This window comes from Rhea pennata, chromosome 5 (assembly GCF_028389875.1).
Source record: "Rhea pennata isolate bPtePen1 chromosome 5, bPtePen1.pri, whole genome shotgun sequence".
In the NCBI taxonomy this organism is placed as follows: domain Eukaryota; kingdom Metazoa; phylum Chordata; class Aves; order Rheiformes; family Rheidae; genus Rhea; species Rhea pennata.
Window position 1 is genome coordinate 63,909,550 of NC_084667.1, and position 18,511 is coordinate 63,928,060.

The window sequence follows — 18,511 nt, forward strand, 5'->3', positions numbered from 1 at the left end:
TCTTTGGTACCAGCCCCAAGGTTGGTGTACAGATGGTCTGAGAGCAAAATGGTCTTAAAGATGTGTATGAGGTTAAACCTCTGAACTTTTGTTCACAACGTTCAGAAACACTTAATCTTTGTCTCCCAACAGCACTCCAGAGTCCACAGACCTAAGTTGTCTTCATGTTGTGCAAGGTCTTCAGAATTGGACAGTGTTTAGAGGAGTGGGGAGAGGGGGGAGGAGTGTGAGGAGAAGGGGAAAGGGGAGGGAAGATCTGGGAGTTCCCTTGCGACCAGCGCTTCTCTTTCAAGTCACAGTGTAATTGCAACCCCTGTACTAGGTAATACTCAGCCTCACAGTAAACCTAATATGCATTTCATCTATAGCATATCCTCAGAAGAGAAGCAAGGGAAAGAGCTCCTGTACTACAGCAGCCTGTGGCTGCAGAGGGAGCATGGAACTAGTGAAAAATCCATTTAATAGCAGACTGCTTAAAGCCAAGACAACCGTTCAAGTGTGCTGAATAAGGGCAGACCTCACACTGTTGGTGACTTAAGCATGAAGTCACTGTAGACTTCCCCTCACTGGCAGAAACTGGTACTTCCATACGGAGCAGAAGCAAATATTGACATTACTGTTGTTCCAAGCAAGTGTTGAGGGACTGAGGACTGTACTGTTCAGCCTTTATCATCCCAGTGCCACCTACTTCATCCTTCAGCTGCGAGGTACCTTTGCAGTAGCTCCGCTCTATCTAAAAGCTTGAAAATCTCTTTGCTGTTGACTGAGTCCTCAGCCATGACAGGATGTAGCTCAGGCCACATACTTTATAGTTTAAAAAAATACATATTTTTATATCATTGAGATTAAAAAATTATATACTACTGAAACTTTTCATCCATGCTGGTCCCTATCTAGCAGTGAATAAGCCAGGAATGACATTTTCACATGACATTTAACAAAAATGTAAACTACTGTCTAGAAAAAAATGACTGATTGAAACACCTGTGTTTTCCACTGTTCTGGAAGAATGCAGGTTCACGCCACTCACTAACACACCACTGCTTGAGCTGGGGGTCTGCAAAACGGGTTAAGACACTGCAGTAAGTCGGCATGGCAAAATGCAACTATTTAATACAACACATGCAAATAGCGTTCACAGAATGCTTTAGCTTCCATCCTCTAATCCACGGAAATTTGATGGTGACGTACAGAGCAGAAGGCTTGCTCTCTGGTTTATATCCAGCTTTCTCTGCTTTTCCACAACACAAGCGTAAGTCTTTGTGTTCTAAGAGAAGTTTCCTTCTCTTGCTTTTGGTAACTAAGGGCAGCTGCAGCTAGACAAATAAATACAGATCCACCTTCACGGACTACAGCTTTTGCCACCAGCAGAAGAAATAAAAAGTAGAGACGAAAGGAACCCGGTAGAGAGGAAGTGAGTGAACACAAGGTTACTGATTTCAGAGAGTCATGTTCAAGGGAAAGGCAAAAAGTAGCAACCTTTCCAAATAGGCCAAAGCATTTTCCATTTGGAAGCCCCACTTCCCTAACACTTTGTTCCATTTCAACTCAGTTCTGTTACTTTGTGGTGGCATGAACAGGGCAGACACTGCCCCCCCCCGGGAAAGGCTGTGAAAAAATAAATCCCATTCAGATCAGTGGTAACACTGTGTATTTGTTTGAAAATATTTTCAGACTGACCTCACTGAATAAAGGCTCTTCTTCAAAGACACAATGAAGGTGTCTTACACGCACCTCTATGTGATGAACATCAAGATCTGTAAAGCAAGCAGGCATTGTTAAAAATGACAGTAAAGTTATTGCACAACTGTTTAGAAAATTCAGAGCACTTCTTAGTGGTTACACAGGAAAACGGCTTGGTGGCCTGTCGTAAGCTCAGCGTGAGATACTAGTTCTCGTCAGTATTCTGTATAATTGCATACGTTATGCTTATGAGCGCTACCGACAACACCAGGCTTGAAGATGCGCTAAATTGCTGACAAATTGAGGAAACACTCCAAAATAAACAGGACAGTGCAAAAAGCACACATGCAAAATAATGCACTTACAAGCAATCCAGAGGCATAAATTTCTCTTACAGACCAATATTCTGTTAACTAGTCATTCTGTCAAAAAAGAATCAGACCAGGATTATAGAAGATCATAAGCAGAACATGAAGCACAGTCATACTATTACAAAACCCTTAAACATAATGGAACATGTGAACATCAAGAGATGATTAAACAAGGGGCTATAGGACGTGTTACTTGCAGTAGTAGGGGACTGGATTTTACAATGCATTAGAAACTTCCTAATGCTACAGTCTTATGCGCAAACATGGATTGAGCACGTAACTAATTCTGTTGTTCCATCTGGTGCCAATCAGATCTGTGCTCTCTTGTTACCAGCTTTCAGGAAAGGTGGATGGAGAGAATCAAAGGAAGCCAGAGCAAATGATCACAGTTCTTTTCATTCCTTTCTCCAAGAACTAGTTGATTCAGTTTACTGAAGACAAAAAACAAGGACAGAAATTATAACCGTCTTCAAAAAAGATCACTGGTTGCGGGGGGGGAGGGGGATTAAATTCTCTGTGTCCACATAGAAGAAAAGTAGCAAGAGGCTTACCCTGAGGCAGGGAGGTTTAAATCAGATGGGGGGTGGGGGGGGGGGGGGGGGGGAAGAACCCTCCCACAAAAAAACAAAACTAAACAACACCCCCACTCAAAACTTTCCAACTGCAAGAATGGCAAAGACCTGGAGAGAATCAGCCAAGGAGCTCGTGTATTGAAAGTTTTCTTTTCAAATAGCCTCAGTATTGGAAGTTTTTAATAAGATTAAATAACTGTCTGGAATAGATTAGTTAAAACAGATTCTGCCTTTTGACAGGGAGCTGAACTAGGTGCTCTCTAAAAGCCCCCCTTTCCATGATTCTGTATTTCCACATACAGTTCACAGCCAAGGAAGGTAGTTTTAGGTTATCAGCACTTTCTTGTTTATTTATTTTCTTTACACACCAAATAATCACTTCCTAAAGGTTGCTTCCATTAATGTTCTGTTTGTTTTTCAAACTGTGAATGTTAAGAGGGTCCTGTCACAGGTTTTGAGAGGTGTTTCCTTACCACTTCCAAATACTTACAAGGTTTGCGTATTTCTTTAAAATCATTTATGGTCACTGATCAAAAGAAGCTGTTATTAGCCAAGTATGGTCATGTGACAAGTCTTAAAGATGAGTCATGAAAGTAATAAACATCCTCTAAATTACACAACACTGAGTGTTCCTGCTGAAGACCCATGAACGTACTAAAACAGTACAGGGCAGATCTGATTTATATTGCTTCTATAGGGGAATTATTTACACTCTGCTCAACATATGCCAGCAATACCTACATTATAACTACTAACCTACCGAGAAAAAATTGATGTACTAATGACTGGTGGTAATGCAGCATGCTACGAGAACAGGATTAACAAGGCACTGGAGAGATGACCTGAAGTGATCTGTAATATTGCCAAATTCTATTCTAATCTCTGCTAAGGTTTAAAAAAAAAAAAAAAAAAAGGTGCAAAAAGAGCTTTTTTTTTTTTTTTTTTTTTTTTTTTCCCCCCCCAATCATCAGGCTATCACTGTGATTGTGGAAGACCATTTAGTGATGTGAGCATGGGGTACACACAATGACATACACACATGTGGATGTTGGAAGGCGGAAATACTATTAATCCAGTTAAATTCTCTCTCTCCCCTAATCCTAATTACACATGTTCACTTTCACCAGTAGATTACATAGATTATTTACATGTCAGAATGCACACTGTTTTATATAAACTCTTTTTGCCCCCCAAACAAGTACTTGGTAAAAATTCTCCTTTGCTAAAGCTCAGCTGGTAACTTTTGACAACTAAAAAAGATTATCTAAAGCCATATATTATAACAAATGCTAAGACTGAGCTCAATACAATGTCTAGAATAAAAAATGTCTAGAATAAAAAATTTCATATAAATAGTCATATGTACGCTTTGGTTACCAACTCTTGTAGTTGACAGTACTACAGTGAGCTGTAACTTGACTATCAGTGCAAGTCACCTGTCCAACTATTAAAACAAAAATCAGAATGCACCAGAAGAAGTTCATGATCAGAATTTTGCTGCTCTTCTCTGAACTGGAGAAGAAAGCTTCAGCATCTCTTGGTTTGTCAGCCACACAGGGAATGGCATCTCAAATGTTCCAGCACCAAGAAAGCAGAGTTCAAAACTTCCTGCCTGCTGAAGGTTCCAGCTAGCACCATTTCTGTGCAAATTATTTATGCTGGTTTGGCACTGCCATCCAATGCCATTTTGAGAAACATCTTATATGTAGTGTACAAATGTAGCATGAGCAATTGCTTCCCAACAAGCAAATGAAAAATACATAAAAAAGGAAAAAGAAAAAAAAAAAAAGCAACTAGCAGTCTAAAATAAAGGCACATGCAGAAGTTCAGATGAGTAAACAGGGTAGCCAAGAGGGGGGTCCGCAGCTTGCACAGTGAGGTTTCGGAGAAGAACGGGGTGTGCCTGGATACTGTAGCGTTCTTCATCGTCATTGGTAGCATACAGCAGCTCCCAGGACAGATTTGCCCACTGACCTCGGACAGCTTCATCATTAAGTTTTCCCACTTGTACTAACAATTCTTGAAGAGTGAGCACTCGCCCGGTATAAATTCCCTTCAAAAACAAAGAGATCAAAATGTTCAGTGCATTCTCCAAAAGCATACACAAACGTTTCAGCTACAAAGCACTAAGTGAAGCTTTGGGACTCAACACACTAAGAAAATTGGCCATACTCAGCAGCAATAAGTGAAGCTGACTACAGTCTAACGATTGAACATGCAATCCTGATTTAATACCACATGCACTGAGAGACACCACCAGTCTGTGCTGCTGCATATATTTATGAACAGCAGAATGCATCAACAAGCTCTTGGTTCAATATTGCATTGAAAAAACAATCAGCAAATATTGCCACATCTGAAACAGATGCCTCATGATTTTCACCAACAGTGATGTGAGCTTGTCTAGTACAAACAGAACCTTTGGCTGCAAAATCTTCAAGTTTGAGGAGATATAGTAAAATACAAGTAGCAGAAAAAACAAACTTTGATCTTGCTTACTAGCCATTTCTCTACTTACCATGTTTGGATCATGCCCCAGAGAAAAAAGGTATGGCTTTTCTTGAAGAATTGCTTGCTGCCACTCATGATCTGACATTAGTCCAATGTACCAATCATTTTCATATTCTTCCAGATAGTTAACTAGCTCTTTGAAGCTCTCAACTGGACCCAGACTTGCTTTGTCAACCATAAGTTTGAAAGTGTATCTGAAAGGCACAGAAAGCCGTACTGTAAGTACTGCTGCAGAAGATAGAAAAAAAAAACCCTCTTTGAGTTACAAAAGGCAGGAATACACCATCAAATATTATCAAGCAGTAGAAAATTAAGTTACTCTTTGTCAGCTGAGTCACTAGAAGTTAGTATGAGCATGCTTTTAGCTCACCAAGATGTGATGTAAAAACACATTTGCTCAAACATCTTTTGCTCACCTCAAATACCACTGCCTGATAATGGAAAGTGCAAAATTTAATCTCATCACAATTTTCTTACGTTATTTGGACAATGAACAATGGGTCATTTTTCCCTACTTAACACAGTGGATTTCCAGTGCAGAAGGGAAGAAGGAAAAGGTCTCCTCCATATCACAACCTTTACTACCTGAGGCTACAGGCAGTATCATTTATGCAGAGAGAAGCTACAGATATCTTTAAACTGCACGGTTTTAAAATGTACTACACTTTATGAAGTGGTATTTACTTTCAAAGCACAGGACTCTCTGTATCATTTATCTAATCTCTGAGAATTTTCCTTTTTTACCTGAATGCTTTTAATGCAAGTTGGAATAGCTCTGGTTTGCTGCTTAGCCAGTCCAAACCAATGGACCATGGAATACCACCGGTGTACGCTCTGAACACATGGCTAGGGGCAGGCACTGTGTTATCCAGTCCAAACAGCCCAAAACAACATGACAATACACCATGGATGTATAAATCTTTCAAAGCTTTGTCTTTCATAAGGTCTTCAAGTAAACTGTAAGGCTTTTCCTTCAGATGAAAAAAGTCCAGTTGACTCAAAATGAAATGGTACCATTCTTCTGGAAACCTCTGCCTCATTTCATTGATTTTGGAAATAGGTATGGGGGCTGTTCTCCATTCTGCAGGGATACTTAATAGCTCTGAGTAGGAGCAACTAAATTCAACCAGAGGTAAAACTTCTCGCTGTTTTCCTTTGTCTACAGCAGGAAGTCCAAGCACAACAGCCCTGTATAATTTATCTTCTGGTGACATTTCTTGTAAAAAATCTTGGTTCTGTGTTTCTACAGACCCTGGAATAGACAAATGTGTTTTTGGTATAATTCCTAACTGCCTAGATTCTTTTCGATCTTTCACTCTGCCACTGGATTCAAGATCAAAAATGTCACTATCATCAGTCCAGTCCTCAATTGTGTCAACACTAAAGCTATCTCCATCCCTCAGAGGCCTGGATCTTTCTATGGCACTACTGTGCTGAATTTCTGGAAATGATTCTTTTTTGTTCTTGTCTGCACTGTCCAGGTTTTCCCACTTTCTTGATTTTTTATAGCAATACTGAACAAGCATCCATACAAGCACTTTAATGAAATCATCTTTCAGATGCTTTAAATTTTCATGAGAGTCAATTATTCCAGACAACACACTTCTGGCATCTGAATACAGTCTCACAGGTAGAACAGTACAAGGAGTCAAAATGTTTCCAAAATGGTGATTAAGAGAGACAATCTTTGTGTTCTCCTGATGTTCGAAGGCCATTTCAAAAATCTCATCAACTCTGTGAGCTTCAGCAGCATGACAAGATGTTTCCTGCAATTCTAGCCCCTAAAGCATAAATGAAAACAATCTGGTTTTAGTCTTCACCAATACATATCCTTACATACCAGAAAGCTCTACTTTCTTGCAATAAATTTTTTCTTAACAAATGAATATATGCCAATATATTGTTGGTATTTTCAGAACTGAGTTACCTGCCAACTTAACTAACAATCAGATCACTACCAGAACACTCACTACAGTATTTGGCATAGATATGGTAACTCTAACAAACAAACAAGAACTTTGCTTCATACTATCTTATTAAAGATGGTATGTGACAATAAGAAATAATTCACACATTCTGATCATCTCGACTTTTTTTTTTTTTTATGACTTCTTAGATTTCATAAATCATCTGTATGATTTATATGTTTTAAAAACCATATGGAAGAGCATGTCAGTTGAAAGATTAAGAAACACCAATTAATAAGTCAGTCCTCAGCATGCAGTTACCTTAATATTAACACCACAGTAAGTGAAGCCCTTTTCTAGCACCAATATCCACATCAGTCTGTCCTGAAAACGGCACAGGTAATGTGATCCAGGTAGAGAGAGACCTAGATAAGGAGCCAAGAAAAGTTTATAGTCTGGTTATAGTGTGGCATTATACTGATGAAAACTTTTTCAATATGCCAACTGAGGAATTCATCTGCATACACACAACATTTTTTCATTAACATCAAATAAAACTGGTTAAATAGTACCTAGAATCTTATACAAACTAGTTGCAAAGCTAGAGCTTGAAAATGTAATGCTGTCTTTGGAAAAACTGTCCCCCCTCCGAACTGCAGGACTAAATTCAAACTGGGCTTCCATGATTAAAAATCCTCTTTGGCTGCATTTCCAAATGCACAGCTGCCACTGATCTCATCTAGAGATCTAAAATTCATACAACTGCAGAATACATTAAAGAATCATCATCTAGGATACAGATTTCTAAATGGATTTCTTCATGTTTACTGTGGAGTACAGAGTTCATTTGTTATAGGAAAAGTAAGAATATAATTCAAGAGAAGTTGGTACCTCTATGGTCAGTTCCTAAATTAATTTGCCCCTATCTTAGAATGATTAGAAAATATTTCTGTAGGATGCAAAATCCAGCGTTTAAATGATTTTCAAAGTTCTGTTTAAGTCTCAACTTACCAGTGAGGTAATATCACACCCATTTTACAGACATATAAATAGAGAAATCATCAGAAAAATGAAGACCTAATATTAAAGAGCACCATTTCTGAGTGCTCATCTTTAAACATTTGTGATAGTATCACAGACACTGAACACTAACAGTATATACAACAGAAATCTACAGGCTTTTTTAAGCACCTCTGAAAAGAAAAGAAGGAAAAAAAAATCTCCAAAACCCACCACCTGGTTTTAAGTTTGACATCACCAAAAATAGACACCACCCAAATTAACTGGAATTTGATAACTAAGTCCTGAACAACTTCTAGTCAAACATCAAATTAACTAGTATTAAAAAAATCCCACAGACTGGCTCTCACAGTAAAAATCAAGTCATTCTTATGTCCAAAGAAACACGGTATTGTTTCCCTCTTATTTCCATAAAAAGACCAATGCCAAATTTCCTAACAATTGCTGTTTTTACTGTCATTCTCTTAAATTATTACCTACTGTTACCTTCTCTAGTACAACAATGCTATTCCTAAGCATAGCAAGGTACATTTGCTGCCAGTATATGACTTGCTCCTATTCTCACTCATGTCCACTAATCACTCCAGTGTGTGGAGAATTTTAGTTTTAAAATACTGTAAGATGAAATCAGTGAAACCAACCATTAGGCTATAGCTAAATATTTAACTAACCTTTTCTATCCCATTGAGCTAATGAAGTGCATTTTCTTGCTAACATTTTACAATTTACATTTTAATTTTTTTCCTTCTAACTATCAAAGTTACTAAAACACTTTTACAGAGAAATAAGCATGGTTTTAAATTAAAATAGAGACACACAAAGAATTACCTCTTCATAACTCATCTGAGAACATAAAATTACTTCCTGCTTGAAGACATTCACTCACAGATTTTTCCATTAAAAAGATGACCAATTTCTTCCTAAAGATTAATGTTTAAATCATTTAATTTGAGGCATACATGCCACCACATGGTAAAGATAGCAACTGGGAAAAACATATAAACAAATACACATACATATACATACACACACACATATTTGACTGATGCAGTAGGCAAAGTGAAGTTTCTCTCTCCTTTGGTGGAAAGAGGCTTCCAAGTTTTCCGAGTCTAATACCTCTCTCAGTACCAAAACTGCAGCAAATGTTCCCTAGTTAAGTGCTTGGATTTTTTCTTCAGAAAAGACTGATTACTGTTAACTTCCTCTGTCTTTGATAGTTGCAAGCCATTTTCTAGGAGGCTTATGTAAGTATTTGTCTCTTGTCAAAGAGCAAACGATGTCTTCTTGCTTATTTAGGTTATACAAAGGTTGTTTCTCAAGAAAATGAACTTGCAATTTTGGTAGTGGTTGTGTCACCAGCTGGGAAGAAGACTCAGTATTTGTTCACCTCTGTTTATAGAATTTTGTGAAATACCCATGATGATGCCTTCCACAGGTTTCAAGACTAGATCGTGCTAGTACAACCCTAATCTAACTGCCTGCAAGAGAAGTGCCATGAAGTCTCATCAACTGGGTCTGGTCTCAACTGCTTACTGCTAATTCAACTACAAACTTCAGTCCAGATTCATCCTACCTAATTAACCTGCCCCTAATCAGTAAAAATTATCTGCTGGTCCCTTAAGAATGGGACAACTGCAGAGAAAAACAGATATATACACACCCATACAGATTAGTTTGACAACACTCTGTCTTTTCATTGACTGTCAAGAGCAGCCAAATTATCCGTACTCCAAAGGCATCTCAATTTATTGCCTGTAACTAGGTGGGAGGAATCCATACCATCTGGTCTTGTTCAGTATAGAAGCGTAAATACTGTTTCATCATTTCATTTCTCCTTACTTTTTAAGGAAAAAAAATACAGAATTATTTTCTTACAAGACCAGAACACAATGAAAGGTGATCATTTTTCCCTCAGGAAACAATCTCTGAGTATTACATTTAACCGATGTTGTGAAACTCAATTTGTATCAAAGGCTATGATTCTCTTATTCTCCAGTAAAATAACATTTCTTAAAATATTTAACTGCATTCCTTTATAGTGTTGTTAGCGTACCTACCTAGGCTACCAGCTGCTAATGCAGACTGAAGAGCAACAGCCAGGCTCGGAACCATCTGCTGGTAGTACACAGTGTCAGAGCAAACACATGCTGTAGTGCCCACAGGTCCTGGCCAGCTTCGGATAGGCCTAGGAAAGCCTATCAAAAACACTGGTAGCGTGAAGAGCGGCAACAAAGGAGAAGAAAGTAGTGCAGAGATGGCAATGAAGGCCAACAGGATGGGGAGGAAAACTGTGTTGAGTGTGATTAAGGTAGCAGTAGATTTCCGACGCTGTTTTTTCTGTGTCCACGATGTCAGAAGAATGGCTATGGCAAACTGCAATTTTGAGACAAACTGAAGCAGTCGATCCCGTAGGATACCAACCTGTGAGACAGAAAACAAGCACGTTTATTTGTATTCTGTATTTTATCACATCCAGCACTACAAAAGCTGTCTATCTAGACAAGTTTTAAGGAAATGAAGTAAGATTATCATTGACTGATAGCAGATAATGTCTCAGTACATAGTTTTTCAGTCTTGATTTACTAGGTCCTAGACCCTAATTCTATATTGCGGCACAGAAAGGAAACTAAGAATTTAAGGGACAACTATCTGCTTAAGGCTACACGATGACAATTACCAGCAGGAGTTTGATTCCGGTATCAAGGCTCTTGTTCCACCATAGGTCCACATTAAACACTAACATTTGTGTTACTGACACAACCACTATGTCCAGTAGAGCATTCTCTGTATTCTGCCAGACCTAAGAGAGAGATATGTCAGATGTGCGTTTAAAATGTTTGTGTCTTTTCTTAGCTTTTTTGACCTGGAATATATCTTCCAAGTCACTTTAATGCTTAAATCATGCAGAAGAAAAAATGTATTAAGCTGAGTAACATATTTAAAATTCAAATTACCATCCTAAATATTCTTGTGAATCCAATGCAAACAGACACAGAATGAAGATTTTGTAGGGAGTGGTCAAGTGACAGGAACGCTATCATAGCAAATGGAGACACTGTAATTGAAATAAAATAATCATCAATTTCTTTGCAAAAAATAATTAAAATCTAGAGGTAAGCAGTGCAGAACAGAAATCTGAACATAAAAAGAGAACTCTTCATATAATTACTGCAAAGTCTTCTTCCTACTATATCTCCAAAATATTGAAATTAAATAATGTATTTGCACTAATGGCCCAAAACTACGAACTTATGCCACATTTAATTGTTAGTTTTTTTAAAAAAAGTTTCCCTGAAGATGCTGGAAATACTCAAATAAGTAAAAATAAATTTAAGAAGAGCATCCATCAATCCACTTCCCCAAACTGACACATCTTTATGAAATTAAATAAATTCAGATTAAATTGTTTCCTCCACAGTAAACAAATTTGTCACTAACTTTACCAGAAAGGGGACTGTGCCCTTTGCTAGGAAGTTGGAAGAACCTATTACTTAGTCAGCTAGAAGACTTTCAACACACTTTTGTTACCATCTTTTTAAAAATCTACAACAGTGACTTCTCAAAAATGAATGTCGATGTTGTAACTAAAATCCTTGTAAAGGATGTAAAGGCCTTGGTTTCTGAGCTGGACTTTTTAAAAACCTCAACTTTCTGGTCTGACCTCTAAAAAATAAACTTATCACTATTCACTTTCAGATATTCTAAGCCAGTAATTTTGACCCCAATGCAACTCAGCAGAACATCAATATTTCTACCCATTTCATTTTTCTTAGTTCATTCATAGAACCTTGAATATAGTAATTCTGATTTGTTTCATTCTTCCTATAATCATCATCTAACAAACAACAGATAGTGGGTGTTCCTACCTAGTGTTAGTAAAATCCTCCTGACAACACCAACTTTCATTAGCCTTCTTTGCTTCTCCATGAACACAGTCACAGTTCTGATATCCTTTGGATAAAAGGGGTTTCGGAAGATTCCAAACAAGTACACTCTCTGAATCTCTCTAAGAATCCACATAATTATGAGTAGTATCATCAGAATGTAACTTGCTACAGCCTGAGGACTGGCTTTGGAAAACGATGAAAACCCAGCAAATTGATGCAGCAGGCTAGCTTCTATGAGAGCAAATGTCAGTACAGTCAAATAAAAAATGAATTCCCTCCACCCAAACTGTATCCTAAGGCCTCTGTGTATATTTTTAGACTTGCTGGAGGCTAAATTGCTGATCATGGTGTTTTTGAAGGCAAAACCAATCTCACTTAGGTTAAGACTCAGTATGAACCCACATCCAGTCATGAAGAGGATCACACCGAGAGTGCTGGGAATGAAATACGATGCTATTGCTGTTCCAGCAGAAATGAGAAACATTACTAATAACCTGTGAAGGAGAAAATAAAGAAGATTTGCTTGAAAAGAAAAAGGTTATAAATGATATTGATACATTTCACTGTTATAGAAACAAGATTTACTTTGCGTTACTGGACAAAGGTGAACCTCCTAGTCCAAACTCCAACAGTTGTTCCATTCCCCATAGAAAAAGTGCATCAAGTGGGGGCAGAATTCCCAATGCCCATAAGAATGGCAGAAAAAGAAATACGATGTGCAAAATCTGGTTCATCTGTTCTAGAACAGGTGTGTTGACAGCAAACCTAGATGAAAGAAGAAACGTGTTTGACTTCTGTGAAGGAAAAGATAGCTGACACATGGCAACAGTTTGTTTAACTAATACAGTAAATTCAGAAGTATAAATATTACATAAACCCAACGGATATTACTTTAAAGGAAAAATAAGGGCAAGAGATTTTAAGTTTAATGCTTGGGACAGTAACACAATAATTAGAACTTTAGAACACAGGCTTATTTTTCATTCAAAAGATTCACAGCCTCCAGATTACCTATAAGAGCCAAGTGAATTAAGTGTCCTCATTATTTTGATACTATTGTGATAATACACTCAAGAAACACTTGGGGAAGAAAGACGTTCACAGTCTTAGAGACCTCATCTGATTAACAAAAAAGTGCTAAAGTATTTTTTAAAATTACATGAATACAACATTTATGTAAGCCTAAGACATAGGTTGCAAGAAGTAACACTTAACTGGCACATTGCCTGTATATCAGGACATAAACTCTCTTTAGAGATATAAAATGTAATTTTGTATATAAAAGTATTTATATCTTTCTGCAAAAATACACAGATCAATATTGTAAGTCTGCAGAAACTGCAGGGCCATACACTACTTACGGACAAGATAATTTAAGTTAAAAGATGGACTACTAACACATTTCAGTTTTCTTTACTTCTTACTAAATAAATAAGTAATCCTCGAAAGAATTTTGTCAGGAATTTAAAGAATGTTTGAGGTTTCTCCTCATGAAGTAAAGTGGAAGAATCTGGGGTCCAAGATCATGTGTATAATTCTCATTCCACAATTGAAGGGGTAACTGGGTAAAACATTATTAAAAACATCTCCAAGTGCAAAACTAGTAAAATAAAACATGCCTTTTTTTAATGCATTTGAAATACCCCGACCATAAAACATGTACATGTGAAAGTGATGCAAGTATCACCTGCCAAAGAACATAGGAAGTAAAGTCAAAACCTCAGTGATTTAAAAGATTCTGAAAATGCTTTGACCAAAACATTCATCTGAAAAGCTGAAAGATAAATCAATCTCCTGCTTGTAAACTGATACAGTTCTACTGTACTACACACCACATCTAAAAATTCAAGTTCAAAATCCATATAACAAAGAGATATAGCAAGGTTCGCATTTGCTCACTAAATCCAAGTTTATGAGTTTTTTTTTTTTTTTTTTTGCCTGTAACTTACCCTTTCTACAGAGATTAAAGTAGAAAATATTCATTGAAACCTGGATTTAGATCCAGTCCTCCTGAAGTCTGCAGTGTTTAGATCTATAGATCCAGAGCAGGAACATGTTTTTTTTGAGAACATGGCTTCAAAAAGGATGTTAATGCAAATGCTCTTGTAAAATAATACTGAAATCATCATTACCAAAGATAGTGTTTGTAACTGAGAACTGCTGAGGGTCTTCCTAACTTATGTGAAATGCTATAAAACTTAAAGAACTTTTTACACACAAAATAGAGCAACAGTTTCTACAGCACACCCTTTCAGGCTTCTTTTGGAGTTCTACAGCTGATTACAATTTCAAAATAAGTTTTCCTCACAAAAATAATTTCAACTTTCTACAAAAATACATAGAACAACCGTTATTTTCATTAGCTAAATGTTGTATTAAGTTTACCTGTGTGCAAGATCCACTGCAATAAAGACAAAAATATAGAAAGGTCTCATCAGAGCAGTAATTTCATAAGTATCCAGTGCTTGGAAAGTAGCTGTTTCAGTAGCAGTATTTATAATTAATGAATACTCTCCTATGCATATAGTCACCCATCCAAATACAAAGATGACAACAGTTCCTCCAATATTACTATATAGCAAAGTTAATCTGTTTGGCAGCAAATACCAAGTTCCCAGCCCACACAATACCCCTGCCAGAAGAGAATGAAATACAGTGTTGATTATATACTTCTTGCCAGGAATAATAAATTTTACTGTCTCTGAACCTACACAGCTGGAAAATTCAAACTCATCTTCATCTGTTAGCGTATTCTGAATTTGCATTCTTTCTACTGTCACTGTCTTCTGTTTTGCATACAGATTTGTCATTTGGAGAATAAGCGCAGTAACAAACATTAGTCCTCCTGAAAGTGCTGCAGTATAATAGTCTTTCATAATGTCCAATTGGTACAAAAGTGTTCCTACTCCTCCCAAAACCCATGGTATCAAGAAAAGAATAATCTGATTCACGTATATGTAAGGAGGGGCACAATAGCCTAATTTAAAGCGGGGACCTCCCAGCACAGTTTGCGGAAAGCGCTTCAGGAAGAACTCCTGTTTGTAATCATTAAGTAGAGGTACATCTGGACCCATTCTTATTACTCAGGAATGCTGGATGAATATCATTTTTCCTGTAAGAGAACAGAAAGAAAAAGAAGGAAACATTACTAGGTCTAGCATTCAAAACTTAACCAGTAAATTCTTCTGTCCTATTTCCATTTACCAAGTCATAGTGGAATTTTGACACGTTAGTGTTAGTAGACAGTATCTTAAACCATCTATAGACTTTCCTAGAATACAACTCCTAAGCAAACACCTAAAGTGGAAAAAGACAATATATTTAAAAATAAAGAATGTATTAATGATCTGAAGCTTTGTACAACAAATAAAATACACAAACTATTCTTGGGAAATGATAAAATAACTCATTTCTACATAAGAAAACCTTTCTAAAACAGAAAGGTTTTTGATCCAGCTTGATTCCAATCACATTTTGCTAAGAATTAATTCTGTTAAGGACCTCCATATACTGAGTAGCTGAGTAGAAGAAGAGTCACTAATTTCAGTGACTATCCACATAAATGCATTTATGCAAGGTTCCTGCAAAAATCAAAGCCTTATCAAATACACTAACTGCAAAAAATTAGTAGAAGCCTTAAAAATTGTTTTTGTACGTCAGCATTTTTATCACTCTCTCTACACAGCCTACTCACAGAACAGGATCTTACTGTTCTTACCACACAAGACATAAAACAAACAGTTCAGTTTCTACCTCCCAAATCATGTAATTTAAATATAAAATAAAAAAGCAGTATTTAAAAGTTGTAGCACAATCAGCATATATTCTGTTTTATACATCAGTGGAGAAAACTGAAAAAAAAAAAGGAAAAGAGACATCTCTAAATCTTTACAATCAGCAGTGTTAAACAGAAATCAGATATTATACCCACTCAGAGGATCATGCAATGTAGAAATAATGATTGTAAGAAGGTAATTAAAATAGCCAAACATAACCTTAGGCTACCAATCACAAAAGCAAGAATCCATGGACGACAGGCGCCAATACTCAAGCTAAGTCATAGGGTGAAAAAATAGCACAATAAATGTATTGTGAAAGTACTTCATTAATAATAAAAAAAGGAGATGTTGGTATGCATTAGAAGATGTGCAAGTAATGAAATTCTGCTTTCTTTCTAATGGACATGTATAATCTCACAAATTCCCATTAGCCATCATTGCTGCTATACTAAGAATGAAATATGACTGTCACAGAGTTTCCAAACTAATGCAATCCCTTCTTTCTGTAACACTGAATGCTTTTAGGTGTTTTAAAGCACGATTTTTCTCCTGACATTTAAACAGACATCAATCACTTGACTCTGGGTAAATACTGGTCACCATGGAATTAAGTTAGAAACAGTACAAATAAGAATATTAGTGGCCATTCATACACATTATCACGCCTGGAAATTTGCTTTTTGGGTCTACTAAGTCAATATACTCCAAAATGAAAAGCAGGAGCCTAGAGGCTCCAGGACTACTATGCATATACACTCATATACACTTTTTTTTTTTTTTTTTTTTTTTTTTTTTTTTTTTTGGTGTGGGGGGCATAGGAATTCCAAACTGAAATTGAAAACATAGTTTTTTTGGTCACATCATTCTAACCCTTTAAATGTTTTTTAATGGAAGGCAAAGACAGCAGTCAGTCACAAGGAAAGTAACACTCTCTACATGTTGACACTGAAGAGTAGAATTTGTAGCAGTTGGCTCAAAAATTTGTAAATGTAACAGGGACACGCCTGACCAAAAATAATTTTCAGATATAATTAAAAAAATTCACAATCCAGCCAAAACTTGCTTATAAACAGTTTAAAGGATTGCATATGTATGAGACTAAGTTACTAAGAAGTTATTCGCTGTAGAAGTTTTGTATGTATAGAAAGGAAGTTGAGTTTTAAAGGAATCATAAAACCCAAAGGTGCATTGTTTTCCACTAAAACCAGCTTTCTGGCAGCATCCCCTCCCCCCCAGCTTTTCTGAATTTCTCTTCTCTCTAAAAAGGGCGATTTTTGTTTCAAGTTCTAGTTTGCATTCTTGTTTGTTGGTTTATATTGCTAAGAGCATGTTAACAAAACGCGGCACCTGGCTTCAATGCGCATTCCTGACGTACAGGCCTGGCCCGACATGGGCGACCTGCCCGTTACCCAACGCTCCGAGTGGCCACAGGTTGCCTGCACCAGCGGGGAGCTAAGCAACTGAGATACCATCACGCAGGTGATGACCCAACGCCGTGAAGCTGTTTAAAGTTCTTCTTGCAACACCCTCTCCGCACAACCAAAATCAGAGGGTTTTGCATGAAGCGCAACAAAGCAAACTGCACTCAAATTCAGGCGGAAACCCGCACCAGGGCATGCGTTTTCCTCGAAAAACGCACGTCATCCTTCTTTGCAGGTACCCACGGTCGGTTGGTTAAGCGCCGTGTGGTTTTATTTCGAGCGTCACCCGCGTGGAGATCTCAAGTCGCCCAGGCCGCCGCAGCGCACCCGGCTCAAACACGCAGCTGTGTCCCCGCGGCCACCTCCTACCTGAGGAAACCTCTGCGCCTGGCCAGAGGGGCTGTCACCCCGTTAAAAAAACACACGCAAAAACATGGGGCGAACAGGCACATAGATAAGAAATCAGTAGGAGAGCAACCGTGCCTGTGCTGCTTTTAACTGCGGAGCGGAGGGCAGGCCAAGCCAGGCGGCGCCCGGCCCGCGCAGGCACGAAGCGGGGGCGGCCGGCGCTGCCTCCCCTCAGGGGCTGCCCCGACCGCCGCTGCCCGCCGCGGGGAGGCCGCCCCCGCCTCCTGCTCCAGCGAGAGGCCCCGCGGCTACTGCCGCTGTGGCGAAAAGCCGCTGCGAGGCGGGAACCTACCTCAGGCCCAGGCTCGGCGCAGGGAGGAGGGGACGGGACTGAGCCTACAGCCCGCGGCGGGAGGAGGAAGAGGAGGGAAGAGGAGGGAAGATGGCGGAGCTGCCCCCTCCTCCCCGCCGGGGGGGGCTCCTGCGCCCGGGCGCTGCTGCGGAGGAGGAGAAGGGAAAAGAGGAGGAAGAGAAGGACGGCGGGGCGGGGATGGCGTTGAGCAGAGCTGACGGAAGGCGATGGCGCCCCTCCTCGCCCCTCTTCCCCTCCGCCCTCGGCCGCCGCCATTTTCCCCGCCGGAGGGAGCGCGGCGCGGCGGGGGGAAATGGCCACGGCCGCCTTCCCCTTCCTCCTCCTCCTCGGCAGCGCTTTGCTTCCCCCACCCCGCGGCAGGCGGGAGCGGTGTTTCCCTCAAAAATCGTGTTATTTATTTATTTATTTACTTAGGCACCGTGTGTCCCGTGCGTTACGAGGAAAGGGCGCAGCCTGTGCGCAGCGTGTCCGGGCCCCGGCGCGCCTTCAAGCAGCGCCGCCTTCCCCTGGACGGGCCCCCTTGGCTGAGGAACCGACCCCCCGGACACCTCTGTCTTCCTCCAAGTGTTACTTACCCTTTTGATAGTTGGCGTGAAAATGTCAGAGAATGGGTTTTTACCAGGTTTGTTGTTGCTTCCT

General features: G+C 38.9%; 1 protein-coding gene across 4 annotated transcripts; it reads right to left on the minus strand.

Annotated features, from left to right (window-relative positions):
- Positions 1-1,810: 1,810 nt before the first annotated feature.
- Positions 1,811-18,177, minus strand: PCNX4 (pecanex 4). Of its 4 annotated transcripts, none has more exons than XM_062577370.1 (11): positions 17,852-18,177; positions 14,337-15,063; positions 12,537-12,716; positions 11,931-12,445; positions 11,019-11,119; positions 10,742-10,864; positions 10,122-10,485; positions 7,366-7,469; positions 5,882-6,918; positions 5,145-5,331; positions 1,811-4,679 (listed from the first exon to the last, which is right to left on the minus strand). In XM_062577370.1, exons 2-11 carry the CDS (start codon positions 15,023-15,025, stop codon positions 4,428-4,430), a joined length of 3,552 nt encoding a protein of 1,183 aa, XP_062433354.1. In that variant the 5' UTR covers positions 15,026-15,063; positions 17,852-18,177; the 3' UTR covers positions 1,811-4,427. The 4 variants fall into 4 exon arrangements, with proteins under 4 accessions (XP_062433354.1, XP_062433355.1, XP_062433358.1 ...); XM_062577371.1 differs by lacking the exon at positions 17,852-18,177 and adding an exon at positions 17,340-17,491; XM_062577374.1 differs by lacking the exon at positions 17,852-18,177 and having other exon boundaries at positions 14,663-14,762.
- Between the last annotated feature and the right edge of the window lie 334 nt (positions 18,178-18,511).